General features: G+C 46.2%; 4 protein-coding genes across 8 annotated transcripts; 2 read left to right on the top strand and 2 right to left on the bottom strand.

Annotated features, from left to right (window-relative positions):
• Positions 1–6: 6 nt before the first annotated feature.
• On the top strand, positions 7–8,660 carry spint2 (serine peptidase inhibitor, Kunitz type, 2). Its single transcript, XM_061780846.1, has 11 exons — positions 7–574; positions 3,513–3,683; positions 4,520–4,606; positions 4,920–4,955; positions 5,060–5,083; positions 5,179–5,340; positions 5,573–5,623; positions 5,720–5,902; positions 6,639–6,683; positions 7,231–7,339; positions 8,083–8,660. Exons 1-11 carry the CDS (start codon positions 148–150, stop codon positions 8,168–8,170), a joined length of 1,383 nt encoding a protein of 460 aa, XP_061636830.1. The 5' UTR covers positions 7–147; the 3' UTR covers positions 8,171–8,660.
• Positions 8,661–8,919: 259 nt separating this feature from the next.
• LOC133481762 (solute carrier family 35 member F2-like) lies at positions 8,920–12,211 on the bottom strand. 5 transcript variants are annotated; one of them, XM_061780849.1, is made up of 8 exons: positions 12,079–12,211; positions 11,840–12,015; positions 11,628–11,755; positions 11,164–11,323; positions 10,516–10,672; positions 10,376–10,428; positions 10,152–10,306; positions 8,920–9,563 (listed from the first exon to the last, which is right to left on the bottom strand). In XM_061780849.1, exons 1-8 carry the CDS (start codon positions 12,153–12,155, stop codon positions 9,354–9,356), a joined length of 1,116 nt encoding a protein of 371 aa, XP_061636833.1. In that variant the 5' UTR covers positions 12,156–12,211; the 3' UTR covers positions 8,920–9,353. The 5 variants fall into 5 exon arrangements, with proteins under 5 accessions (XP_061636833.1, XP_061636831.1, XP_061636832.1 ...); XM_061780847.1 differs by having other exon boundaries at positions 10,152–10,428; XM_061780848.1 differs by having other exon boundaries at positions 10,093–10,428; positions 11,840–12,193.
• Positions 12,212–12,771: 560 nt separating this feature from the next.
• Positions 12,772–26,932, bottom strand: LOC133481760 (calpain-5-like). The gene is made up of 14 exons (XM_061780845.1): positions 26,793–26,932; positions 25,091–25,256; positions 24,718–24,849; positions 20,278–20,486; positions 19,987–20,179; positions 19,192–19,385; positions 18,321–18,398; positions 18,017–18,212; positions 17,437–17,559; positions 16,694–16,767; positions 15,764–15,886; positions 15,055–15,158; positions 14,376–14,512; positions 12,772–14,305 (listed from the first exon to the last, which is right to left on the bottom strand). Exons 2-14 carry the CDS (start codon positions 25,244–25,246, stop codon positions 14,132–14,134), a joined length of 1,893 nt encoding a protein of 630 aa, XP_061636829.1. The 5' UTR covers positions 25,247–25,256; positions 26,793–26,932; the 3' UTR covers positions 12,772–14,131.
• LOC133481767 (olfactory marker protein-like) lies at positions 21,416–23,534 on the top strand. Its single transcript, XM_061780855.1, has 2 exons — positions 21,416–21,576; positions 23,028–23,534. Exons 1-2 carry the CDS (start codon positions 21,508–21,510, stop codon positions 23,457–23,459), a joined length of 501 nt encoding a protein of 166 aa, XP_061636839.1. The 5' UTR covers positions 21,416–21,507; the 3' UTR covers positions 23,460–23,534.
• Positions 26,933–27,025: the final 93 nt, after the last annotated feature.

The raw sequence follows: 27,025 nt of genomic DNA, 5'->3' as shown, positions 1-27,025 counted from the left end.
CTCACCTGCGAGTCAGGTTGAACGCGCCGCGACAAAAACAATCAGGAAGTGGCTCGCCACCGCACTCGTCTGCGGACATTTTGTTGACTTGACTTTGTTTTGTTTTGTTTTATTTTGTTTCGTTCTTTGCTAACGTCAAACGGGAAGATGCATAATACGAAGCGCGCGGCCCTCGGCTGCGCTTTGTGGCTCCTCTGCGTCGGCCCGGTCGCGTCCTGCGACTGGAAGCTAGCGGACGCCGCCGAGCGGCAGCTGGACCCGCGGTCTTTGGACGCCGGAGCTCGCTACCTGTCCCGAAGGTTCGACGCGGCGGAGCCGGCGGCCTGCCGGGAGGCGTGCTGCTCGGAGCTGGCCTGCCAGCTGGCCTTGCTGAGCTTCCCGGAGGACGACGGCCCGCCGCTGTGCCTGCTGGTGAGCTGCATCGTCGGCGGCCGCGACGTGTGCGTCCTGGCGCCCGGCTCCCGCTTCCGGGTGGCCGGCTGGAAGAAGCCGCCGGTCGCCGCGCCGCTTGCGGGGGAACCTTCCGGAAACGAGACCGTGGAGCGGCTGGCGCGGGCAAACGACAGCAACGACGGTAGGAACCGAGCGACGATTCTTACTCAACTCGTCGATCTTGCGCGTTTTTTGGTTTAGTTTTTTTACATTGCTCCAAGTTCTCAAAAAGTAAAGATTGTAAGTACTTTTGCCACCTCTGCTATCAAATATGGAATACATGAACAGTTCATCGACTTCCATCGACCCTCACATTTCACCTTCGTCTTAAATCCTTCATTTGACCTTTTTCAATGGGAAATATTCAATTAGCTCGTTGATTTTGGAGTTTTATTGTATATCTGCTTAGTTTTCCAATTGAATAAAGCTCCCACTTGATTATCGAGGTGCTCGATTATGTAAAGCGGCTCACTAGAATGACACTCTGTTCACCTTCGCCGAGGCCTAACAATCTGAATCTGGATCACACACTTTGTGATTTGTATTCACAGGGGGAAAAAAAAAAAAAAAGAGGTCAAATGGCGCAGAAATGTGACGTGAACGCAAACATTCCCAGATGGTGGTCGCAATATTCCGCGTAATGTACTCATCTAATCCGCCTAACAAACAAACTAGATCAACGACCTAAACTATTCGGCGGAGGTAAGAACGCAAACGATATTGTGTGTAATCCCGTTTAAAAATAACAACAAAACAAGAACGACAACATAACTTCCTTGATGGAGGTAAGAAAATGTGTGTGTGTTTGCTCCAGAACACGCCCGCTGGCAGCTGGACGAGGAAGTCCATTTTTTCTTCTAATTTTGCTTCGCAAGACAAAATTCGAGTTACTCACGAGCTCCAGTCGCACCGCAAGGAGAGTCAAATGAAAAATGGTCGCCGATACGCCGATAGCGTTCCACTCCGGCCGCACCTTGAACCTGACAACTCGTCAAACACAAAGATACAAAATGACACCACTCGCATGGAGCATGCTAGTGCACGAGCAGATGCTAGCAGTGAACTAACTAGGCCACGCCCCTTCAAGACACATCGCACAAATGTACGACATTGTGTGTGCGGCGCTAAAAAAAAACCAATGTCTTTACAGTACATTCTCGATTACATTTGATCTTGTTTTCATATTGACATTTTGCAATAGAGTAATATAATAATAATCAACAGATGAATCGATTATTAAGATAATGGTTAGTTTCAGCCCTAAAGCGGGAGATCGGTTAAAAAAAAAAAAAAAAAGCAAATAATTGGGGGGGATCGGGTGAAAAAACAAGTGGGACAGAGGTGCGACAATTAATTGATTATCAAATTAATTGGAAAATATTTTTTCATAATCAATTAATTGTTTCGAGAGAGGATTGTCAGCACCTCAACAGTAAATATTCTCCGATTTCTGTTGTACTGCATGAAAGCGGACCGATTGTCTTTGTTTTTTTGTTGTTGTTTTTTTTTTTCAAAATAAGACGTTTGCAAACATCTTCTTTTACTTCGAAAAACAATCATCCATATTTTTGCCAATTTTATGACCGATGTGACGGACTAAATCGGCAACTGAATCGTAATGAGTCAATTTTAAACAATGTCCTGTTTTTGAATAAAGTGAATAAACTGAGTTACGAGCCTGGTTATGCAACAGTTTATTCACATTTGTACGTCAACGTTTTCCATTTGAACTTTCAAGGCTGGAGGGCAACTTTGTGTCTTTGATTCATATCGTGTCTTCATATTTTCGAGCGTGCGCGTATGTATGATCGTTTCAACAGGAAGTCATTTATCTTCGCCTCACACTGGGGAAAACACGAGCACGCCCTCCATCTTTTTCTCCGGGCACGCGTTTGTCAGTCACGGCGGCGTGCGGGCGCGTCGTACCGGTCGGTCCGGTTCCGCCCCCGCTCGCGAGCCGACACCCGTAAACGGGAACGATGGCGATCCCGCCGAGAGCAAATAAAAGAAATGGAAGCGGGGTGTCGCCGCCTCGGTGGAGATTTCGCTGTGCTCGATAATTCCGATATTTATACAATTCTGATAACTAATTAATTGGATTATTAACTACAAAATATATAAAGAATAAAATAACTTTTTCGTCCCATACTAAAGCAGGGGAATGTTTGTTCGAATATCTTATGTTAGAATGTCTTAATGTATAAAAAAAAAAAAAAAAAAAGCCGAGAATGTGGTCGATTTTTGCCGATTTGCAAAGAGCTAATATCGAGCGACGGACCGCTCGTGGCCCGAGTCCGGCGGGCCTGGCCGACCTCAGAGTGTCCTCAATTGAATTATTTTGAAAAATGTCTTTGTGAGCGACACATTCGTCACTTCCTGCCCACTGTGACATCACAGTAGGGCTAATTCACATAACAACACCCCCCACACTGAGTCCATATGAATGCTAATTCATTTAATTTCATGACACAAAAGAAAATAAGCGGAGGTATGTTGACATGAAAACACAAGCTTGGAGACGGCGAGGAAAACCGCAAGCCTGTGTCGGGTTTCAAGGCTGGAGGTACGCGAAATAATAATACAAATATTGAACTTTTTAGTGCCATTTTCATTTCATATTGAACACTTATTTAGTTATAATTTGGATTGAACTTTTATGTGCAATACATTTTTATAAAATGATTATTTGAGTATTTTTTTCCCTTATATTTAAGTGCAGTGTTAATGTTCAAACAATGCACAATTTTACAGTGACTTATGAAAAATCTGTCTGGACACAACTGTATTTTAATGTCGACAATCATGGAGGTACTAAGTATTTATTAGGTAGAGCGTGTGAAAAGTTTGAGAAGCAATGCTCTATTGTATTATTTTTTTTTGTACTGAACCACAAAAACATGGTGCGGTTGTCACGGGAGAAGCGGGTTGCAGAAAGGAAACGGGTGAGAGTGAGGAGAGTGCATCTCGGCGACAGAGACTCTCCACGCTTTGCCTTGGCGCTCCGGCCTTAAGTAGAAGAGTGCCTCTCCTTTCGGTGATGTTTCACTTGACGGCGTCCCCTTTGTGGATTCTCCTTTCAGTCGTGTGTCGCCAGCCCGCCAAGGTCGGCTCGTGTCGCGCCGCCTTCCCCAAATTCTACTACGACCCGGTCAACAGGACGTGCCGCCGCTTCACCTACGGCGGCTGCGAGGCCAACGGCAACAACTTCGACAGCCGCGAGGACTGCGAGGGCGCCTGTAGCGGAGTCACAGGTTGTTGTTGTTGTTGTTGTTTTTCTTCACCCTGCTGTGTGACGTCATGCCCGACGTACGAATCCCTTCTTCGATCGCGCCCGCCAGCATTGCCGCGAGTCCTGTAATATTTGATGCATTCATGCAGCTCAATTTAATTTTAAAATTCAATATTGAAAAAATATCGGGGGGGAAATTGTTAATTGTTTAATTGTTTAACGTTTTGTAAATAATCATTTATCCCTCAAGTATTTGCTTTTGCGCACACGTAACGTTTTTTAAGTTCATTGGAAACACATTTTTAAAACATTTGGAAAATAAACAATTTTACCCATGTAGTTATTTTTTGTAAATATTAGCATAAAATACTAATAAAATCAAATTAATTACAAATGCATTCAGCAGTTTTTGAATAATTGGTTAGTTAATTTATCTAATAAATAAATATATTTGTAGAACCATCAATTGTTGTAAATGTTGTTGCAAATGTACTTAAAAAATGCTTAATGAACTTATTGTAATAAGAAAAATAACGATGATTCGAAAAATAAACAAGTTTCCATATGGATTTAAAATAAAAAAAATGGTTGATTTAGTTTCAAAATTTAAATATATTGGTCAAATATTTTTTACATATGCATTCAACACTAAAGAATGGTAAGTTCATTGTAAATAACTAAATAAAACATAAGCATTATTTTTTGGGACAATAAATTGGTTGATAAATTTACTGTAGATAAAATAGAAAAATATTAGTAAAATACCATATTTTTACATGTGCAATTAAGTTTTTCAAAATTGGTTTGTTAATGTAAAAAAGGAAAGCTGAGCTCGTCGTCGTCTGTTTTTGTCTTCAGGTTCCGTTCTCCCCGACGAGTCGACGGCAGCGCCACCTGCAGGTCCGGCCAAATCTCTTCGAATGCTGCAGCCCTTCGCCGACCCCAGTAAATATTTAGCAACAAACAAAATGCTACGACAAGTCGGAACGGCGGAAGCTATGCTAATAGCGGGTTGTAGCGGGAATAATAGCGGCTACCATTAGCAACAGGGCAGTACTAGAGTTGGTACTTGTGCGAGTACCAGGTTCAGTATGAGGACCAGCTAGGTCAGTACTAGATTCAGCAGAGTATCTGTAGTCGTGTTAGCACCTGGATTGATATTTAGTATTTAGTAGCAGGGCCAGTAGTAGGTGGTAGTAGTACCGGGATCAGTACTTGGGCCTGTTACCAGGATGGGTGAAAGTCTTTGTGTTTGCAGGAGCGCTGAGTTCTGACTACGCCGTTGAGGAGAAAGGTAACGTGCGAGTTAATACTGAGACACGATCGATTTCTTGACGAGGTCACGCGACGGCGTTCGCGTAATGTGACACGTACTTGACTCTCGTTCTTTTCCCGCAGTGATCTCCGCTGAGGAGTATTCCGGTACGTTTGCCTTTTTTTTTTGTTTGTTTGTTTCTGGCCGTCGTCGGCGCGGCGCTTCGCGCGGGTTTGACTGTCGCTCGCTGTCGGCCAATCAGAGCGCTGCGAGGCGGAGCCGGCGGCGGGTCCGTGCAGGGCGGCGTTCCGCCGCTGGTACTACGACAGCCGGCTGCGCCAATGCAAGATGTTCATCTACGGCGGTTGCCAAGGCAACAAGAACAACTACAACAACCAAAAGAGCTGCTCGGACGCGTGCCACGGTACAACAACACATACTCCATCCATGTTACTGCGCCCGTAGATGTTATTCGTCAGCCCCCGTCTCTGGCGTTTTGCATTGTCCGTTAGCATTAAGCGAGCGGTGGGCTAACGTCGTGTTGCTGTTTTATGCATCTGAAGGCAGCACAGCGCGAGAATTGGTATCTGAACGATGCGTGTTTTCCAATCGTCTTGAAGTATTGTGTGTGCGCGCGTGTGTGTGTGGTCCCGCAGTCAGCGTCGTTCCCGCTCCCAAGAAGATCCTCCCGTCGGATTCGCCGTCAGGTACTCTCCGACTGCTTTCAACTTTGACCTCTCTGCCTCTCGTGTCCGGTGGCCTCGAACGTATTTTGACCTTGAAAGTTCTTTTTATTTGTTTAGTCGCAGATGAAGAATGCTTGGCGTCTCCCGACCCGGGTCCGTGCCGCGCCGCCTTCCCCATGTTCTACTATGACCCGGCCACCGACAGCTGTCAATCATTCGTTTACGGGGGTTGCCGCGGCAACCGGAACCTATTCAACAGCGCCGAGGATTGCCGGACCCGATGTGCCGGCGCTGCGGACGGTAAGTGCACGAATTTATTTGGACGCGCAGCACAGTTCTTGGATCACTAATAGCATTGGTACCGGGATCTGTACCCTGATCGTACTAGTATCAGCACAACGGTCTGTACTAGATTTCATGCCAGGTTCGGTATTTGGATAGGGACCAGGTTCGGTAATGGAGTTAGTGCTGCTGTTGGTACTAGCATCAGAAATAGGATTTGTCGTACTTGGATTAGTACCGGGGTCGATATTGGATTTAGTATTGGGAAATCGGTACACCTATTTGTTAAGGTTGGGTTGGCACTGGAATTAGTACTCAAATCTGTACTCTGGTCGGTACTACATTTAGTAATACTGGGATCTGTACCAGGATCAGTACAAGTGTCGTTACTAGAATTAGTACCACTGTCAATATCAGGATGGTATTGTAGTTATGCTTTAGCTCGATACTAGGATCAGGACTACATTCAGTACTATTTTTAGTACATGGGACTATATTGATATCAGTATCAGGATCCGTACTAAGAAAGAACTAAAGTCGGTACAAGAATCAGTACCACTGTCAGTACAAAGGTCAGTACTATATTTGGTGTCTGCTTTGGTACTAGGATCAGAACCACGGTCCACGGTCCAAACTACACTATATTCGGTACCTGGGTACCGACCCAGTATCAGCAGGAGGATGGCTACAAGAATCAGTCCCAAGTTTTTCTCGTCAGTGGTATCTCACGTTCTCCCCCCGCTTGTTCCCGCAGGTTCCTTTGCGGGTCGGGACAAAACACGCAGTCGCTGGACCGCAGGTAGGTCTTCACCCTCACACACCGACTTCATCTTCATTGTTTTTGGGACAGACAAAGTGAGAGAGGGGGAGGACAGAGTGAAAAAGAAACAGAACAGAAGGATTGCAGCAGGGATAATTGGATTTAAAAAAAACACAAAAACAACAACTTTTAATTTATTATAATTGCAATCCCTCAAGGGGAAATTCAGTGTAAACTCCAATATATACTTTGTGTTGCACACCATACGGAGAACAATAGGGTCCCAAGATTGACCCTTGGGGAACCCCACAGGTCATTTGGCGGCATTGAACTTGGAAAAGATCTGTACAAGTAAAAGCCCATTTACTCATTTAGAACCAGATCACACACTTGCAAGCTTACCTTGCTCAATGGCACCTTGACAGTAGCCAGGAAGCGGATGAGCATCTCTCTCACAGCGAGTTGTCATTTTAGTTGCCTGTTAGCGCTCCGGCTCTCATGCCAAGTCCTTACATATGGGCTACTGAACTGTATTAATTGTAAAGGTACTCATACTATGGTTGTACTTTCTTCTGGTGGTGTTCAGCCTTCTTTGTTCTCCTGACCCTGGCGGCCATTTGTACTGTGCTGGTGTCCGCCCTGGTGGTGACAATGCTGCGACGCGTGCGCCTCACCCGCAGCGCCTCCGTCGTCAGGTAGGTGGAGCCGTCACGCCAGACACGAGCTTAACACCAACAACACAACTAAAAGCAACACCTGGGGCTGTATTACAATCAGTACTAGGATTGGTACCAAGATCAGTACCAAGTTCAGTACTAAGATTGGTACTAGGATCAGTACCAAGATCAGTACTAGGATTGGTACAAGGATCAGTACCAAGATCAGTACTAGGATTGGTACTAGGATCAGTACCAAGATCAGTACTACGATTGGTACTAGAATCAGTACCAAGATCAGTACTAGGATTGGCACTACTGTCAGTACTAGCATTGGTACTAGGATCAGTACCAGGATTGGTACTAGGATCAGTACCAAGATCAGTACTAGGATTGGCACTACTGTCAGTACTAGCATTGGTACTAGGATCAGTACCAGGATTGGTACTAGGATCAGTACCAAGATCAGTACTAGGATTGGCACTACTGTCAGTACTAGGATCAGTACCAAGATCAGTACTCTGATAAGTATCTGGGTTGGTACTAGAATTAGTACCACTGTCAGTACTAGGATTAGTACAAGATTTAGTACCTGGTTCGGTACTAGCATCAGTACCAGGGTCTGTTCTAGAGTGATCACGTTGGTGGTCACCACGCTGCGACGGCCGCGTGTGTCCCGCAGCGCCTCCGCCATCAGGTAGGTGGCGCTATGACGGTGCCTGCTTGGCCATCCTGAATTGGATTTGTCAGGTCTTTGTCTTTGTTTGTTTTTGTGTCCTTAGTGACAAGGAGGAACTTCTTCCGGATGTGCGCTCGTCTCTGGAGTCTCTGCAAGTCCCGGACTCGCCCGTCACCGCGGAAAAAGCCTGATCGGCGGGGGTGCTCACTTCATTAGGTACACCCTCGGATCTGAACCGATACAAAGTAGATATTAAACTATAAAGTTACAAATATGAGGGACAGCTGTCTGTGTGACATAAAATTGATCAATATTGTTAAATTTTTATTTTAAAAAAATGGTATTGGATGGCATAAAGTGGTGTACCTAATAAAGTGTCTAGTAAGTGCTACTTCCTGTCTTTATTTTAAATTAAGCTAAGCTAAACACATGAGCGCAAAGTTTAATGGTAGGATATATTTTCTTAAACAAAATATATAAATCGTTCTTTGTGCTTCAAAGCGTCAACGATTCGCACCGCTGATCATCTTTTAGCTTTTAATCACTTACATTTTTACAGTCAACATTTAAATGACTTTGTTTGTATCTTTTTGTTTTACTTTTACTAAATCAACACATTGCATTATGATGTCATTAAACACATTTGTGACAGCTTGACAAATAAAGTTTTGAGTCATTGAATGTCTTTTTGCGATCACCATTTGAAATTATAATCTGACATTTTCAGGTTGTTTTGAGGGTAAAACTTCAATTTGTGCTGCTCATGAGATCCTGAATAAATGCGAGCGATTTCAACCGATTGTTTGCCGTCTTTCGTTGGGAATCAAGAATCGCATCCGTTTAATCAACGAAAGCAAAATATCCCAAAAAAATTTAAAAAAAAAAAAAAAGGAAAATTCCAGAGAAAAGCAACACTTCGAGATGCTTTTCACTGACAAGGTGAAAGTTCAATGCGGAATTTATAACTGCAAATTACAAATACATCAACTCTTACAATTAAAATTGTATGCAAATAAGATGTGTTACACCTTACATAAACAAAAATAAAATAAAAAATCAAAAACTATTCTCATATTGCTTTCAAATTAGGGTTTCAAGCGAGGGTTAAATTTGGGATAGGATTTAAAGGTACGGTTTCAAGCAAGGGTTAGGGTTTCAAACTAGGCTCAGATTATCAAAGTTTCAAACTGCAGTTGTTTCAGGTGAGGCTTGATTAAACAATGGGTTGGGGTTTAAAAGTAGGGTTTCAAGTAAGGGTGGGGAATTCAAGCAAGGGCAATGGTTTCAAATTTGGGTTTCATGGAACTGTTAAGGTTTCAAGCTTTCCAGAATTGAGGAAAAAATAAAATAAAATCCCAAAACATTTTGGAGGTTTCACAATCGAGTGCACTCAACAACATGAGTGCAGTTCCTCTGCTCCACTTCCTGCGATCCCGACGCCACTTCCTGTTTGGATGCGTTGTCGTGGCGACCTTCCTCTGACAAGGGTGAGGGGCCGACGGCGCTCTCGGGCGTGGGTACGGCGTTGAAGGTGATGAAACCGATGAAGATGGCCACCAGCGACACCACGTACAAACCTGAGAACTGACGCGGACAGGGAAGGCGTTCAGAGTAGGGTTTCAAATGAGCCATTCATGCCAGGATTAGCATTTAAAATCAAAATATTGTTTCAAAAAGGATTAGGGTTTCAAAATGTGATTAGGATTTCAAGGTTGATGAGGGTTTCAAAATTGGTGTAGGGTCTCAAATGAGAGGTAGGGTTTCAAATTAGGATTTCACACTTTGGGTAGGGTCTCAAACGAGAGGTAGGGTTTCAAACTATGTATTGGGTTTCAGAATAGGGTTAGGTTTCAAACCAGGGCTAGGGTTTCCAATTAGGGGTATGCTTTAAACTAGGTCGAGGTTTCCAATTAGCGTTTCAAACTATGGGTAGGGTTTGAAATTACTGTTTCAAACTAGGGTTCGGGTTTGAAGATGCGATTAGGGTTCCAAAGTTGGGTGTCAAACGACGGACAGGCTTTCAAACTAGGGGTTGGGTTTCAAATGAGTTAGGGTTTTAAATTTCCAAGCGCGGTTCGAACGCGGGGTTCGGGTTTCAAAGTCGGGCGCTCACGTGACAGCCGAGCGAGGGCGGGAAGGGCCCGAGCGGTGTTCCTCCTCCCCGGGACTCACGCTGTAGCGGAAGATGAAGATGCCGCAGAAGATGGCGAAGACGTCGGCGGTCAGCATGGACAGGTTGACGGCGGCGGCGCTGCTTTCCTTCACCACGACGGGCATCAGGCTGTACAAGGCCAACATGCAACACGCGAAGGCCCCAAACAGCAGCGCTGAGCGCAACAAACGTGGCAGAGTTTCCAAACCGAACCCGACGAAACGTGCTGTCGTGTGACACTCACCCACTTGCCAGCTCCACCGGATGGCGGAAATTTGCCGCAGCTCCAGGACCGACCTGCGACCGAACACACGCGCGGCCACGTGTCTGCGCTCGGCCTACTTGCAACCAACAGACGTGCGCGACGACGACGTGCATTCTTACATTTGCGCGGTGCTTATGATGGTCCCGAAGAGTCCCAGCATGCCGAGGAACTCCAGGCGGCTTCGGTTCTTGACGGCGTACTCCTGCCACACGTTGGACAGACCGTAGAGGACGCCGCTGAGCAGCACCAGGCCGTCGCCCAGCAGGACGTTGGAGGCTGCGCGCGCCAAATCAAAACACTTCAAAACGGTCGGGGCCCCCCAAAAAAAAAACACCCAGAAAATCGATCACTAACACCCAAAATGTTTTCTTTTATTCAACAGAAAAAAATAATTATGTGGAGCAATTAATAAAAAAAAAAAAAGAATTTTAAAAAGCAATGAGAAATTCTAATTTTTTTTTTGGGTGTGACTTTGGAAGTTTTGTTTTAGTGCACATCTGAGTGTTTTGGTGTGTGCGTGTCTTTGTGATTTTAGTCGAGTTTACTTTTTTGGGTGAGTGTGATCTTTTTTATGCTCGTGAGGTTTGGTATGTGTGACTTTTTTTTACATGTCTGAGAGGTTTTATGTTATGTGTGAGTTTTTTTTTTTTTTTCTGTCTGTGCATGAGAGGTTTTAATGGAACGCGTGAGAATTTTTGGTGTGAGTTTTTTGTTTCTGGCGAGTGAGAGCGGTGAGCGCATCGATTGGAGGAAAGTAGTGACGTCACCGGAGCCCTGGTCTCGTCCCGCCAGCAGGTCGGCGCCCACCATGGCGCCGACGCCCAGCAAGCAGACGCAGACGGCCGCGTAGTGGACGGGACGGTAACGCGTCTTCAGGAGCCACCAGGACAGAAACATCACCACCGGGATCACAAAGCAGTCCAAAAGCTACAACAAATAACAAAAAAGGGAAAACTTACACTTTGTGATTTGTCTGTGCCGAACCCATACATAACAGGAACACTTCCGTGTGTCCGCTTACTTCCGCGGAACACTTCGTTAGTCGTCACCCTGAGGCGTATTTCAATCGGAACACTTACTTACATATGATCGCATTCGGTATAATCACTCGCACGTATCTGACCGCTGAAAACATATTCGAAAGTATTTTATGACTTGGACTCGTATGGAAGCGCGGAGCCCGTATTCATCCGCACGCGTCGAGGCGTGACGTATGCCAACATTGCGTCACCTGCACGCTGGTGAGCGTCGTGTACCGGTAGGCTGTGACCACGGCGTAGTTGGCCTCCACGTCCGCCAGGCCCACCAGCGAGTACTGCAGCCAGCGCCCGCGGCCCGCCCGGAAGACGCTGCCGGAACCTCCAACGTTCGCAAAGGAAGAAGAGCGGGACAGGCCTGAGCCTCAGAGTTCCGGTTCTTGCCGTGCGTGCGTGCGTGTGTCACCTGTCCCGCAGAGCAGCGCGGGCGTGTAGATGGCGCCGAGGAGCGCGTAGTGCAGGACGCTCTGGAGCATCGGCGCGTCCGCGTGGTAGACGGAGGTCAAATATTGCGACGCCACGGCAGTGCCGCACACCAGCGCCGCCAGGACCTGACCTAGCGCCGACGTCCGAGCCAGACGCCTGCCGCCGCGAGACGCTCACAGGTCAGAGGTCACGGGAGGCGGCGTTGCCCGGCGGACTCACCGCGTCGACGCCTCCCCGATGGCGGCCAGCGCGCGTACGCGCAAGCGCCGCGCCGCCGCAAGCGCGTCCCGACACATCTCGCTCACCGCCGACGTCTGCGCTCCTCTTGGACGGCGACTTCGGGTGTCTCCGCCGGCTGACTGATTAACTCGGAGAGGGCAAGGGTCACGCTTGAGCTTATCGCCAAGCGCGCGAGCGTGCGTGCGTGATGACGTGACACAACTTCGCCTTACATAAATGACAAGAAAATGAGGAGTCATACACATCTTAAAAATTTATTGTGGAATAAATTAAGCTCCACAAGTCATCAATTACAAATGAGTCATGATTGATTCACAGGTACAAAATTATTTCTTATTGAGGAAACTGTTCCGAACAAGGCGTAAACAAGTTTCAAATTGTAACGATTTAGTTCTCGATGAGTATTAAATTGGTAATGAACGATGCATGACTTGTTATAACTTAGTAATAAATGATGCACAAAAGTTCCGCATTGGTAATAAATCAGCTGTAAATGACTAATAATTGTGTAATTAGTAAATTATCTATATCATATCTTGTACAAGTGTGATTTTTTTTTTTTAGATCAATTTGGTCGTAAATGTGTCGTAAATGACTTATAAACATATGCTAAATGAATGGCGTATTAAAGTAGTGCAAATGCATAATAAATGACACGCATGCCACAGTGAATAAAGAATGCATAATAACGAGTTTAATAAAGTTGACAGAGCAGACGTTGGAAATACGATTTGTTTTAAGACACACGCATAGATGATGTCATCAAAGTGCAAAACATTTTCTGGGATACGTTGCGGTTACGAACCCACCATTTAACATTTCAAACCTGTTGGACACTACTTCATATTTCCGCATTGATTGCACACGATAACAATAACGATAATAAAAGTGGTTGGAAAAAAAATCCATCAGAGCGGAGACAGATGATTGGCAGATGACGAGTCGCCTCTGAAAGAAAAGTCGTCGTACTGGATGAAAACGGGCTACTTGAAACACGGCAAAAAAGTTAACTTCGACAGAAATATAAAAGTTACGTTTTGTGGTTGAAGGTTGAGTAACAATGTCAATATTTGATTCCCAGTAAAAACTAAAATTGTGTTGCAAAATTAAAAGAATACAACTTATACGTTTAAAAAAAAGGAATTGAGCAAAAATTCTAACTAAAAAAAAAAAACATTTAAGTGAATTGGAATAAAATTAAATAAAAATGTAATACATCAAATGGAAATGAAAAATAAAAATGCAGTGGACGCCAATTGAATGAAAATATAAAGCAATAAAAAACAAAAAGAGAAAAATAAAAATAAAACAAAATTGGATAAAAAAAAACAAATCAAAAACAAAATCACGAGATGAAATAAAATACAAAAGTTGAAATGAAAATAAAACATCAAATAAAGTGAACTTCAATTAAAATGAACACTAAATTGTAATTAAATATAATAAAAAATAAAAACAAAATAAAATGTCATAAATCAAATTACATCAAAAATGAAATATAATGTAATAAAATAAAACCTAAAAAAATTAAAGAAATAAAAATGAGCTAAAACTGACAATACAAAATAAAATGAAACGAAATGCAATTTAAAGCTGAAATTAATTAACATTAAAAAAGAAAACATACAATAAAATAACACTGAAATAAATGAATTAAAAAAGAAAGCTAAGATGAAATGAAATTACAAAAAAACAATCAAAAACAAAAAAAGATGAAATAAAAATATAAATGCAAAAAAGGTGTAAAAATGAAAGAGATACAAATTAAACTGATACAAAAGATAAGAAAATTGGATAAAAATTATAAGAAATAAAAAAAATGTAATGAAATACAAAAAATGAAACAAAAGAGATAAAAATGAAAATGATATAAAAGAAATGTCATGAAATTTAATTTGAAAAGTGAAATAAAATAAACTACACATTTTATAAAACAAAACAAGGAAGTCAAAGCAACTCAAAACCCCCAAATTCAATGAAGTCAAGTAGAATCAAATGAAGAGGGGCGGCCGAGCGGACGAAGCGTGCCGTCTCAGATGCTGGTGAGCACGGCGCTCGTCACCACGGAGACGGCGAGGGTGCCGGCCAGCTCGTCTCGGCGCCCGCTTTGGGCCCGCAGGTGCAGCGTCTGGTTGATGTCGCCCGACTCGGTGGACAACATCATCTCGCCCAGGAACGAGTCTATCACCCGGTTGCAGTTGTACACCTGAGCCGCAACCGCGTCAACACTTTTGAAAGCGCACGTCACAGGCGCCCGCACGCGGCGTCACACGTACCTTGATGTTGATGGGCTCGCTGCCTTCCTTCCTGTAGAACACCCCCTTGGTGTCGAAGGCGGGACTGCGAGTGCCGCTGTGCACCGGCGAGCGAACCGTGCGCCCTTCGCAGCGAATGATCACGTACGCGTTATTACCTTTGAAAAAAAAAAAAATTTTAATTTGAAAAGAAAATTAAAGTACATTGGAAAAAAAATGGGGGGGAGGATGGGGGAATGATATACAATTTAAAAAAGTATGCGGGGCGTCCACCTAAAAACAAAATGTGAGTAAAATGGCAATTAAACCAAACTCATGAATTTAAATCAACTTAAAAGCTCAAATGACAAAACGCTCAATGAAAGACAAAATATCATCAATGCAAATCAATATCCATAGATGAAAATAAAATAGAATGAAATGAAAATACAATAAAGGTTGAATGAAAAAAAAAAAAATGATATAAATGAACAAACGAAAAATCCAACTTTTTATGAAGGCTAATTTGCCTTATGATGTTTGGTATTGTTAGCATTTAGCAAGCAAACTCTTGTTGTTTAGTTCTCTCTGTCTGTAGTGTCAGCTTTACACGAACTTCAATTTTGCTATCAGAATTGAACAAACGCACGCTCAGCCGCAAAAAGATGTGGTAGGGTCTGTTTTTTTGCGGCACTTTTTTTTGTCGAGCGGGCAAGCGTACCCCCGAGCGCCTGGGCTTGGATGACGTGCACTTGAGTGACCAGCGACGGGAAACCAAACAAACCGGTCCAGCAGGTGCGAGGGGGCAGATCCAGACACAGCTCCCTGCGGCAAACGACAACACAGCAACATGAAAATCGCTACAGTGAATTAGCGCTAAGCTAGTAGCGGACTGTCGTTGGATGAAATGAGGATTTAGTTGAATATGATAATGTTGAACGCCTTCATTGGCAGTTGTTTTCAAAGCATCTCGACCGATGTTTTACGACGCACAGGATTTTGTCTTCTGCGACAATTTAAGCAGGAAACCAACCAAAAAAGACTTTCACAACAAAAAGTTGGTTTCAAACCTTTTTCCATTCTTTAGTAATCAACAGCAGTTTCCCCCAGAACTCAGCAGAACAGACGATTTTTGTGTGCATCATGACGCACTTTACTGTTTGTAGCATACATATAACGCGCCGGCATTTCTCTCCCTCGTAATCGACGCGACGAGCCGAGATTCACCGCCAAATCTTTATCCTCTGGCTCAAAAGCCGCGCCGATCTCAATTTCCAAAGCGATGCAACGCTGCCATCTTCTGGCGTCTCTTAGTCATTACAGCGGGCGACAAACGTGGCTTTCACAGACGAGCTGGGCGAGACCCTCTTCCACGCCTATCCGGCGAAAAACGTACCCGACAAATATAAATATATGGACATTTTAAAAACCTGCAGTGTGACGGCACGTCGGTGAAAATGCGCAGCAGGAAGTCTCCCTCCAGGTTGGCGTTGAAGGTTGTCGGCAGAATAACGTAGCGGCCCTCTTTCAGGTCCACGCGCAGGAACGCAGATCTATGGAAAGCCACTCGAGCATTTCATTCGTAAAATTGATTTCCAGCCTGAGGCCCACGTCATCATCAATAGTACTCTTTTGTTCCCACAAGTGAGAAAATTCGGCACACGAGTAGAAGGACTGTCGTACTAGTAGTGTTTTTTCCACTACTGTATGACATTTCTGCATACCAGGAGGACAACTACGTTACTAGTGGGGAAACACTTTGCACTTGTTGACTTCTATGTGCAACTTGTACAACTGGTGAAGCACTAGAAGTTAACTAGTGCAGTTTCATAATGTCACTGGTAGCATTAGTAGAACGCAGCTGACAACTAGTGCACAGTTTTGTGTCACTAGTATCTTAAAACGAATGAGCTGTCGAGAATGTGACGATGTGTTATTCCCGTTTTGCTTTGCACAACACGGCAATTCTTCTTGAAACTTTGGACTCCATGTTTTATGGGGGGCTTCCAAGTGACAGTTTCATTAATTATTACATAGAAAATTAACATAATATGAACAGTGTGGGACCCAATATTGACCCCTGATGGACTCCACTGGCAATGTCCAAACACACAGAGCAGCAGTTCTAGTTTAACATTTTTTGTTTGTTCCTCACTAGTAACATGTAGCTGTCCCGCAAGTATGCTCAAGTTGTGCTACTAGTGTGCCGAAATGTCACAAGACATTAGTAGTAACTCACAGGTGTTCTACCAGATCTGCAGTTGTTGCACCAGCTGAATCGTTTTTGTCACGAGGACCAAAAGCATACTAGTACATGGACGTCATGTTGGATATGGACGAAATGCTTTTTCCGTACAGACCTGGTGTTGCTGTAGGGGCTGTCGGCCACCTTCTGCTGGGGGGCGTGCATCCGGTACTTCCGGTTCAACTCCACCTGTGCGCACACCATGTTGTAAAATGTCAACAAACAAAATCTACGAATAATAAATACATGCCAACTACGCTAACTATGAGCATACAAACACATTAGTAAGACAATTCAGCGCACGAGTAGAACTTATTGGTAATGTTTTTCCCCCCACTAGTACATAATTAAACCTTACTATGTCATCCCAAGTAGCTTTTATTTTCTTAATTTGGATTCTTATCGGTGTACAGAACTTTGTTCCAACTGTGCTTGTATTTAAAGTTCTTTGGAAATCAAGTAAAGTTGTGTTGAGTCCTAAACTAAACTACTGTGCTGCAGTGGCAACACCAATAGGAGCATGCACTAGGAGCCTCCTGGAGCCTAATAGGCCCACTACTAGTTTTGCCTCATTAATAACATGTAGGTGTCCCACTAGGTACAGTATACCAAAATTACCTGAGTTCAGAAATGTCATACAATTTTTCATTTAAAAAAAAATAATGTCATTCTACTAGTGCGCCTCGAGTCATTGTAGATGTAAACATCTTGCCGTCACTAGTAGGACATGTAACAAGTGAGGCGAAACTGGGCACTAGTTGCCATCTGGAAGCTACTAGTACTCCTGGTGACATTCTGAAATTCTACTCATTAACATCTCGAAGTTGAGAAAAAGACGCGGGTTGGCTGCAGCCTGACCCTGTGGATCTCGAAGCCGATGGCCAGGTTCTCCCCTCGTCCTTGTCTCAGGCAGGCTCTGCGGTCCTTCTGCTGCAGACTGACCAGCGCCTCGTCCTCGCTCTTCGTCACGTCGAAAATGTACTGCGACACGCACACAACGCAACGCGCTTACAAGCCGAACACTTGGGGACATTTACAGTACGTATCGCCGAGTCGAGAGTCGTAAAACGGCGAGCGGGCAAGTGGCAATTGGGATTTTTCACCACCTAATCTGTAGCTTCTACTCAAAAGCGATGCAATGCCGCCATCTACTGGCGCGTGTTCGTCATGACAGCGCTTTACAACGCTTGAACGGCACAGTCCGGCTGGACGAGACCCTCGTTGAACCCATTGAAAAATGTACTGTATCGTCAGCGGTGGTAAACGTTCCGATTCCTGCGGGTGAATATAAACGTCGGGTAATTTTCAACAAATTTCGTGACTTGCCAATTTATTTGCGTCAGGACTTAGCCCCAAACCCCCCACAAAAACGATTAGGGCCGCCAATAACGAGGGTTTCGTCATTACGATGCGGTCGGGACGTAAAAGTAGGGCGCACCTGCGGGTTCTGGAGGAAGGTCTGCTTGTTGTTGACGCAGCCGCCGGCCCGGTTCTTCAGCACGTTGTCATGGCGACGCCAGGAGCCGCGCAGCACCACCTCCTCCCAGGTCTTGTGCACGCTCAGGTAAGACGTGTTGATCAAGCGCAACAGGATGAGGTGCGTGAAGTTGGAGATGAAGTCGCTGAAGGTCATCCTGCGCGGGGGCGGAGGGGGGGGGGGGGGGGGGGGGGGGGCGAGCGCGTCAATACACACGTTCGCCCTCCGGGGGGGGGGGGGGGGGCGACATCGCACCCAAGCTCACCAGAACTCTCCGTCGTTCTGCACGATGACGCCGATCTTCTCGCGCTCACTGTTGCTGACCTTTTTCCATTCTTCCGAACTGTGAGCACAACACGGCAGCTTCATTTTTCTACTATTTGGGATGGAATATTGTCCAGCGAAATGTGAAATGTGAATTAAAACGGTCCACGCATTCCCGAGTCCCAAAATTGGAATTTCTCGAGCTTAATCGAGGCCGCGAGCGAAGATCTCCGCCCACCTCGCCGCACCCGAGCCAGCGCTGTCGACATAACGAACGCGGAGGGAACCGATCGGAGGAAAGCGGGCGGGTCTTAGCCAAGCGGATACAAAACTGGGTCAAACAGAAGTAGCTGTCAGAGGGAGGGGCCTTTTCGGTGTTTCTTCGAATGAAATGGACTCTTTTATATTAAATCTCCGTTAGTCACTCGATGGCGGTTGAACGAGACAAAACATTGGCGCGTTAAAGCCCTTCAGTTCAGTTATCTTTAAGGACCTTTAAATACCTTTGGTGATCTTTGATTATAAAAACATGAAATAACTTTAGTGATCTTCAAAGACGTTTAGTCGTCGTAAATGCTATTCAAATACCTTTAGGGCTATTTAAAGACCACCTTTAATAAACTTGATTGAACCTTTAAATACCTTTAGTGATCTTTAATGACCTGTAGTGATTTTAAGACATTTAAATAATTGGAGTGATCTTTGAAGATCTTCAAAGACCTTTAATAGCCTTAAATGTTAATTCAAATACCTTTAGTTCTATTTAAAGAGTCACCTGCAATAAACTTGATCGTTCAGTGATTTCGTGACATTTGAAGACACGAGTGACGTCGAAGGGCTCGAGAGAGCTTTTCGCGGCGTCGTCTTCTCACCTGTCGCTCCAGGGTCCGCTCCACTCGCTGCGGCCCCACGGGTTCCTCAGGCGGATCATTTCCAGTTTGTTGGAGCGGAAGAAGGCCAGCAGGCCGTGACCCAGACGCACGCGCCGCACGTCCGTCACGGCGTAGGCGTGACCTTTGACCAGGCCGTTGGGCAGGCGGGCCTCCATCTCGGACGCGCCGATCGCCTGCGGGCCATCACGGTAAGCGACATTAGCGCCACCCGCTGGCGGTCGACAGCCGGTCGGCAAAGGAGGGTTACGCCGGTAACCTCGGCTTACGACTTCGATTGGTTCCGTGACCGATTTCAAATGAGTATTCCCCATTGAAATAAAACTTTTTAGACTTACATTTTTTTTAACCTATCTGTGGATTTTTGACTAATTTTTATTTATTTTTATTTTTTTTTTAGGGGGGGAAACCAACCCAAAAAAACCCACTTAAACCCTGCTTATTTAAGAATTTGGGGGTTTAACATTTTTTTTTTTTTTTAAAGAAAACCATATAATTTCACTAGCTTAATGCTAACATATAATACAAAACACCATAGACGGGGTAACGAAATCAGCATAGATGGTAGGGTCATTATGAAGTTTCAAACAACTGCTACTTGACGGCCTGCCACTCACCAAGCGATGGGGCCAAACGCGACTGAAGTGGACCATCGTAGAAAAAAAACTTACTGAACCGCAAAAACATGGTGCGATTGCCAGAGAAGAAGCGGAAAGCCACAAAGAACGAGTTCTTTTGTCTGTATATGTTAAAAAATGAGCGCAATCTGACACTGACCTCCATGGAGGAGCTGATGAGTCCTCCTCTCTCGTGCACTTTGAGGACTCGCCTGAACAGCTCGGCTTGCTTCTCCATGCTGTTCTTGGCGCCGCTCTCGCTCAGGCATATGGACTGCGACACGCCGCCCGTGAAGTCCACCAGCGCGTCGGCCGTGTTGCCGCCGTTCAGCGCCTCGTAGCAGCCGCACGTCCTGCGACGACAACCGGACTTGGTTTCGCACGGCGTCAAAAGACACGAGTGCGGAAAATAAGCGCGTGCGTTTGGGTGAGTGGGCGTCGGCCCGCGTACTTGGCGTAGGCCTTCTCCACCAGGGCGCTCCAGAACTCGCTGGCGTTGTTGGAGTGGCAGTAGACCAGCTTGCCGTTGAGGGTGGGCAGCCGGTCGTCGATCACCACGTCCGCCCACTCGCCGAACCTCCAGAAGCGGAAGTGGAAGATGCCGGCGTACGAACCGGCCCGGTCCTTGTTCCACTCCTGGTCTTCCCAGTCGGGAATCACCTGTCACGGAAGCCACGAGCCGTCACGAATGCTCGCAGCCGTGACATTCCGGTTCGACAATTGAAATGCAAGGAACCCCCGGCCGACGGAGCAACTGAGCGCAAGGGCGGGCTAAGTCCATATTTGTCAACTGGACAAAAGAAGAAATAAAAGGCTTATTTTTCAGATCAATACAAAGTCTGGTTCGGGGTCGGGAGAAGACTGCATCTGCGTCCGAGTCCAGGTGGATACGATTTATCGCCATTCGTGAAATAGGCGATGGCACTAACATGCAACGAGAGGCGACAAAGCACTACTTTGCTCTCAAGTTAAGCTCTTCCCTTCACGTCAACGTACCGAGATGCCACAAGATGGCGCCAAAGCATTATTTTTTTATATTAGACAAGGTTTTGTAGTGAGCAAGAACAAAACCGCAAATGAGTTTTTCAGTGAAAAAGGGTTCGCCCCGAAAAATCCGCGGATAGGAAAATTGCCGAATGCCTAAGCACAAATGCATTGTTACAACTTTTCAGGAAGGCGACACCGTCCCGACAAAATCATTTGACGTGGTGACACACGGACATGTTCACTGGCGCACGCACGCACGCTGATTGACATAAAGAAAGAAAGAAAGAAATGATCCGTTGAGCACAAGCGCCCCCACGAGGCGTCGGGAGACTCCCGCAGATCCCCGCTGTGCGTCATCGCCGCCTCCTGTTGCCTGGCAACCGCTTTCCTCCTCCACCTCAAAATAAATTCTTTTCATTTGGGCCGTTGTACAATCGAAAAGTTACATAAGTCGGAAAAAAAAAATCATTGATGTCGTGTCCTCTGTGCTAATGATGTGAGGGTCAATCGACGCAATGTCGCCTGCGGGGCGTGTTTGTCTGCGCGTGTGTGTGCGTGCGTAATGGAAATAGTTGTGCAAGTGGGAGGTGCTAATGTGGCGAGAGGAGAGAGAGAGATACACAAAAAGCAGAAAGTTCCAACAGCGCCGCTTCACAACATCCGTCCGTCCGTCCGGCGAGGCCCCGCGCGCGATATGGAGCAGACGGAAGCGGCGCCCGACACGGTGGAGCTGCAATTTCAGGAGGACGCGGCGCTGACGGAGGTGAGCGCGCGTCATAATGTCGACAAAATGAAATGATGGAGCGACCACGTAAACCGACTCATTTGCAGCCACGTCTTATGGAAGCATGTTGAATGTGTTATTTTTCAATTGGCCGATATTTTGGTTTTTATTGTCTTACTTAAACTTGCTAAAAGTATTTACCGGTAATAGTGCCTTATTTAGTCATGTCAAAAATATTTCATAATCTTATTAACACAATCTCTTACTGTTTAATCGTGTCTTGGTGAACAGTAATCATATCATAATTATTTTACATTTTAATATCATGCTGAATTATTTTCCATTTACTTTAGTTTTCCCCATTAATTGATGCCCCGCCCCCAAAAAAGGTTTCTAATTGCCAATAGATGCCACAAGACTGCAGGGTTAGGGTTGCACTACTTTGGTGTCAATGAAGCAGCTCAACTCACTTCAAAAGCTCCTAAACTAATTTCAACACAGTTCCTTGGCACCAAGTTGCCAGAGGATGCGGCAAAGCACGACTTTTGCGGAAATGAAGCTCCTCAACTAACTGACATCGTGGCTAGGCAACAACATGCCACGAGATGGTGACAAAGTGCTACTTTTTCTCTTAATAAAGCTCCTTAACTCACTTCAAAATAGTTCCCTCACACCAAGATGGGACCAAAGCGCTCCTTTTGTGTAAATAAAGCTCCTCAACTAACTCCAACATAGTTCCTTGGCATCAACATCCCACAAGATGGCAGTAAATCACTAGTTTATTTTTTATTTTTTTGGGAAGCTCCTCGAGTCCCTTCAACATACTGTAGTGTCTTCGTACCGACATACCACAAGATGGCGGCAAAACAGTACTTTTGTCTGAATGAAGCTCAATTCACTTTAACATAGTTTGTTGGTACCGGGATGCTGACAAAACATTACTTTTGTCTAAATGAAGCTCATCAACTCTCTTCAACAAAGGTCCTTGGCACCAGCATGCCACAAGATGGCGACAAAAGTGCTACTTTTGTTGAAATGAAGTGCCTCAACTCACCTCAAAATAGTTCCTTAGCACCAAGATTGCAGTAAAGCACTACTTTTGTCTTAATGAAGCTCTTAAACTAATTTCAACACAGTTCCTTGGCACCAAGTTGCCACAGGATGCGGCAAAGCACTACTTTTGTGGAAATGAAACACCTCAACTAACTCTGACATAGTTGCTCGGCAAAAAAAAAAAAAAGTGCTACTTTTGTTGAAATGAAGTGCCTCAACTCACCTCAAAATAGTTCCCTAACACCAAGATGGCAGCAAAGCAGCCCCTTTGTGTAACTAAAGCTCCTCAACTAACTCTAACATAGTTCCTTGGCAACAATATGCCACAAGATGGCAGTACAACACTCCCTTTGTGTAGCTAAAGCTCCTCAACTAACGAATCTGACGGTCGTCGCGATGCATCCGTCTGTTCGTCTGTCCGTGGCTCGCTCCCTCAGAAGATGCGTCTGCGCGTGTCGTCTCTTCGGCGCTCGGGCCGCAAGCGCGACGACGGCGAGCGCCTGCTGCTGCCCCACGAGGCCGTCTACCGGCTGGACTTCCGGCAGCAGGACCTGCGCTTCCGCCGCTGGAACGTGTCCCTGGGCGGGCGCGGGCGCGTCGCCGTCACGGGCATCTCGCAGCACTGGACGCCCGACCTCACCCACCTGATGACGCGTCAGCTGCTGGAGCCCGTCGGCGCCTTCTGGCGCGGCGCCGAGGATCCCGAGGGCGCGCCGCCGCGGCGGCCCGAGGCCGACGTGCGGGAGCTGGGCGAGAGGATCGCCGAGCTGGCCAAGGTCCGCAAGGTCATGTACTTCCTGTTGGCCTTCGAGGACGGCGCCCGGCCGGCCGAGCTGCGATGCTCGCTGGCCTTCGCCGCCCGCCGATGAATCTCGCGAGCGGCTCGGCAAACTGATGATTTGCCGTCTTGACGTGTGCAAATAAATCTTATTCGATCACACTTGCATTTGGGTTTTTATTCAGAACTCAACCGATGCGATCGTGCTAGAATTCTTTTTATCTTAATACCTTAAATATGTCAAACATTTGGAATCATGTCTTATTTAATCTTGCGATAATGATTGAATTATGTCTGATATAATCAAGCATAGTTTTAGGTAATCATGCCACGTTCTATTTTTTGAATGATGTCTTAATCATGCTGTAATTATGTCGTCAAGTCCAATTTAATGTTGCTGCACTTACTGAATAAAGTCTAATTCAATCATGCCCTAAATATTGAATAACTTCCCATTTCATCGTGCAGTAATTATTTAATAATGTCTGCTTAATCACAGCAGAATTATTCATCATGCGATACTTTATTTTTAATAACCTCTTACTTAATCATGCAAAATCAAATTTAATCATGCTGTATTTTTTTAATAACGCCCAATCATGCTACAATTATTAGATCAGCTCTCAATTAATCATGCTGTGCTTCATTCATTCATTCCTTCATTCATCCGTTCCGCTTCCCCTCACGCGGGTCGCGGGCGTGCTGGCGCCTCTCCCAGCTAACACGGGCGAGGCCGGGATTTGAACCCCGGTCCCCGGAACTGCGAGGCGGGTGTGCCAACCAGTCGCCCACCGGGCCGCCGCTATATTTCATTTTGAGTAATATCGTACTTACTCATGCTATAATTACTGAATGTCTAATTGTGCTAGAATTCTTTCATCACACCCAATTGAGTCAAGCTGCAACTATTTGATAATGTCTCAATTATGCTACACTAAATTCTTAACGTCTTATTGAATCATGCTATAACTAATGATGCCCGACTTAACCATGTTATAATTGTTGAATCATATCCAATTTCACCATGCTTTCATTTGCATCTCGTCTGATGGAATCACGCTGTAACCTTGTAGCAATATCGCACATAATTGTGTCATCATTATTTGTCAGATTTAATAATGCCGTCTTTATCATCGGGCCGTCTTTAAGATGATTCCGGATTGAATCATGTTGTTAATCGTCGAATGATATGCAATCATTATTTACAATTCTTAAATCGTGTTCAAATGAGCCAATCGTGCTGCAGCTCTTCCGGAACGCAACGAAGTTCACGAACGGCAACGATGGCGACCACGTCCGAGCGGGTCGGCCTCGTAAACGGCGGCGCGGGGTGGGGGGGGGGGACTGACCTTCTGCCACAGGCCGTCTTGCGACACCAGGCTGGAGCAGGCCGCCACGAACCAACAATTTCCCAGCTGGCCTTGGTGCAGGTCGTGGGCGCTCAGGCCGTCCACGAACAGCTGCGGATCCTGGCATATCTCCTGCTCGCAAATAACACGCACAAAGTCAACCTTCGTTCTGGCGGCAGGGCGGCGCCACTCAAACATTGCCGCGCAAACACACACACACACACGCGCGCAAAGGCTTTGCGAACACATAACAAGAGGACATGATCGAGGAATCAAAATAACCCTCACACACGCTCATTCATCCGCTTTGTCTCTCGCTCGTTCATTCGCACACTCCACATACACGCTGGAGCGCGGCGGCGCGAGGGCGTACCTGCGGCCGCTTCCAGATGACGTTGCCGATGCGGTTGCGCTGGTAGAAGAGCGACTGGTCCGTGGCGGGGAACAGCGGGTCCTCGAACAGGAGGCCGTTTTGCCGACACTGCTTCCGCAGGGCGCCGAACGATTGGCCCTCGTAAGCCACCACCATCCTGACGCTTCTGTCACACGCACGGCAACAAATCAGCCGCAGTACGCACGTGTGGACTTACAGAGCTTGCGGAGAAAAGGATGCGGCCGGCGCCCGCTGAACTCGTGTTCGGACGTCACGCGGCCTTTCGGGGAGGGGATCGCATCAAACCAAGATACAACCTTTGCGAGCCGTTCAACTTGTCTCGTGACCTTTCCGGCGGTTTGGCGCCGTGTCAAGTCACACGCGGTCACGATGGCGGCCAAACAAACAAATCGCGCTACAAAAATATAACATCATAAAAGTCATATATACAATAAAAGCAGCGTGCAATTCACCAGGGGCGTGTATCATAAAGGGAGGGGGGGGGGGGGGGCAGGAGATGACCGGTTCAAAGGGAGCTGTTGGCTTCTTAGGGAGTGGTTGGCTGTTTAACGTGAAAACACTCAGTTTGGGTGTGGAGAGTAAAGTCACATGACTGCTTCTCATCTCCCCTCCCATCTTATGGGACTGAAAGACTGCAATTGGGGGAATTGAAATACAGAAGTTAGCGGAGCATTCGATGCCCATCTTATCAAATGCGTCTCGCTAATGCGATTGTGAGCAGTTGGCGGTGCGTTCAAGGACCGCCTGATAACAGGGGACCAAACGACTGCGTCACAAGTCGGCGGTGCCTTCGAGTAATGTGGGCATAGGCTAACGTCAATAGTTGGCGGTGTGTTGAAAGACCCTCTTAACGAATGTGACCCAACGACTGCATCGAACTAATGCAATCTGTAAGTAGTTGGTGGTGCATTCAGGGACCATCTGATAACATGGGACCCAACACCTGTTTAATTGAATGTAAATGAAGTTGAGTTGAGTAAACAGTCGGTGGTGCCTTCACGTACCATTTCGTGAAATGGGACTGGACGACTGGGCCGAAGATAATGCAAATAGTTGGCGATGCGTTCAGGGACCATCTGATAACATGGAACCCAACGACTGTTTAATTGAATGTAAATGAAGTTGAGTTGAGTCAACAGTCGGTGGTGCCTTCACGTACCATCTCGTGAAATGGGACTGGACGACTGGGCCGAAGATAATGCAAATAGTTGGTGATGCGTTCAATGGGCATCTTACTGAACGTAACCTAATGACTGCATCCAACTAACAAAACTGGAAGTGGTTGACGGTGCGTTCAAGGACCAGCGGAAGAACTAGGGTAGGATGCCCACATGTGACTGAATGAACGTGCTAAAGTAGGAAAAGGGAACTTTGTGTTCATTCTCGAGTCCACGCGCAGAAGGCCAACAGGCGTTGGAACAAGTGAAAGTGGCTGAACGATAAAAGGCAGCTTTTAACGCGAACGCTCGTATCGGAAGTGGTCTCGTTCACGCGAACTCCTCGCCAAGAAGGGCGATGTGCCACATTCTTTCCTCCCCGATGTCAACGCCTCCAATATGGCAACCGAAGAGAATTCCGTTGGCTCCCGAGCGACACGGAGTGTGTCGAGGCGACAAAAGAGCCCGAAAAGTCAACTCGGGCACGTCCAAACGTTAAGTTAGCTTGCAAATCAGCCACTTACTTCCAAAGAGTCCCTGTGACGTCAGGCCGTGCTCCTTCTCTCCTCCGCCCGCAGGACAACTTTGGCTCGTCGTCGCTGAGGTTTGCGTGCCGCTCTCACGCGAGCGCCGACGTCGAGCAGCTCGCGGGCACACGACACGCTTGCGAGCCCACCGGCGACGCGAACGCCTCCTCGCGCATCTGGCGGCGAGACGAGCGCCGGGCTGCGTTCAAGGGCTGTGTGACAAGCCGCCG

Source organism: Phyllopteryx taeniolatus, chromosome 8, assembly GCF_024500385.1.
Source record: "Phyllopteryx taeniolatus isolate TA_2022b chromosome 8, UOR_Ptae_1.2, whole genome shotgun sequence".
Taxonomy (NCBI): domain Eukaryota; kingdom Metazoa; phylum Chordata; class Actinopteri; order Syngnathiformes; family Syngnathidae; genus Phyllopteryx; species Phyllopteryx taeniolatus.
The sequence above is the reverse complement of the archived record's forward strand: the minus strand, read 5'-3'. Positions and strand labels throughout refer to the sequence as shown.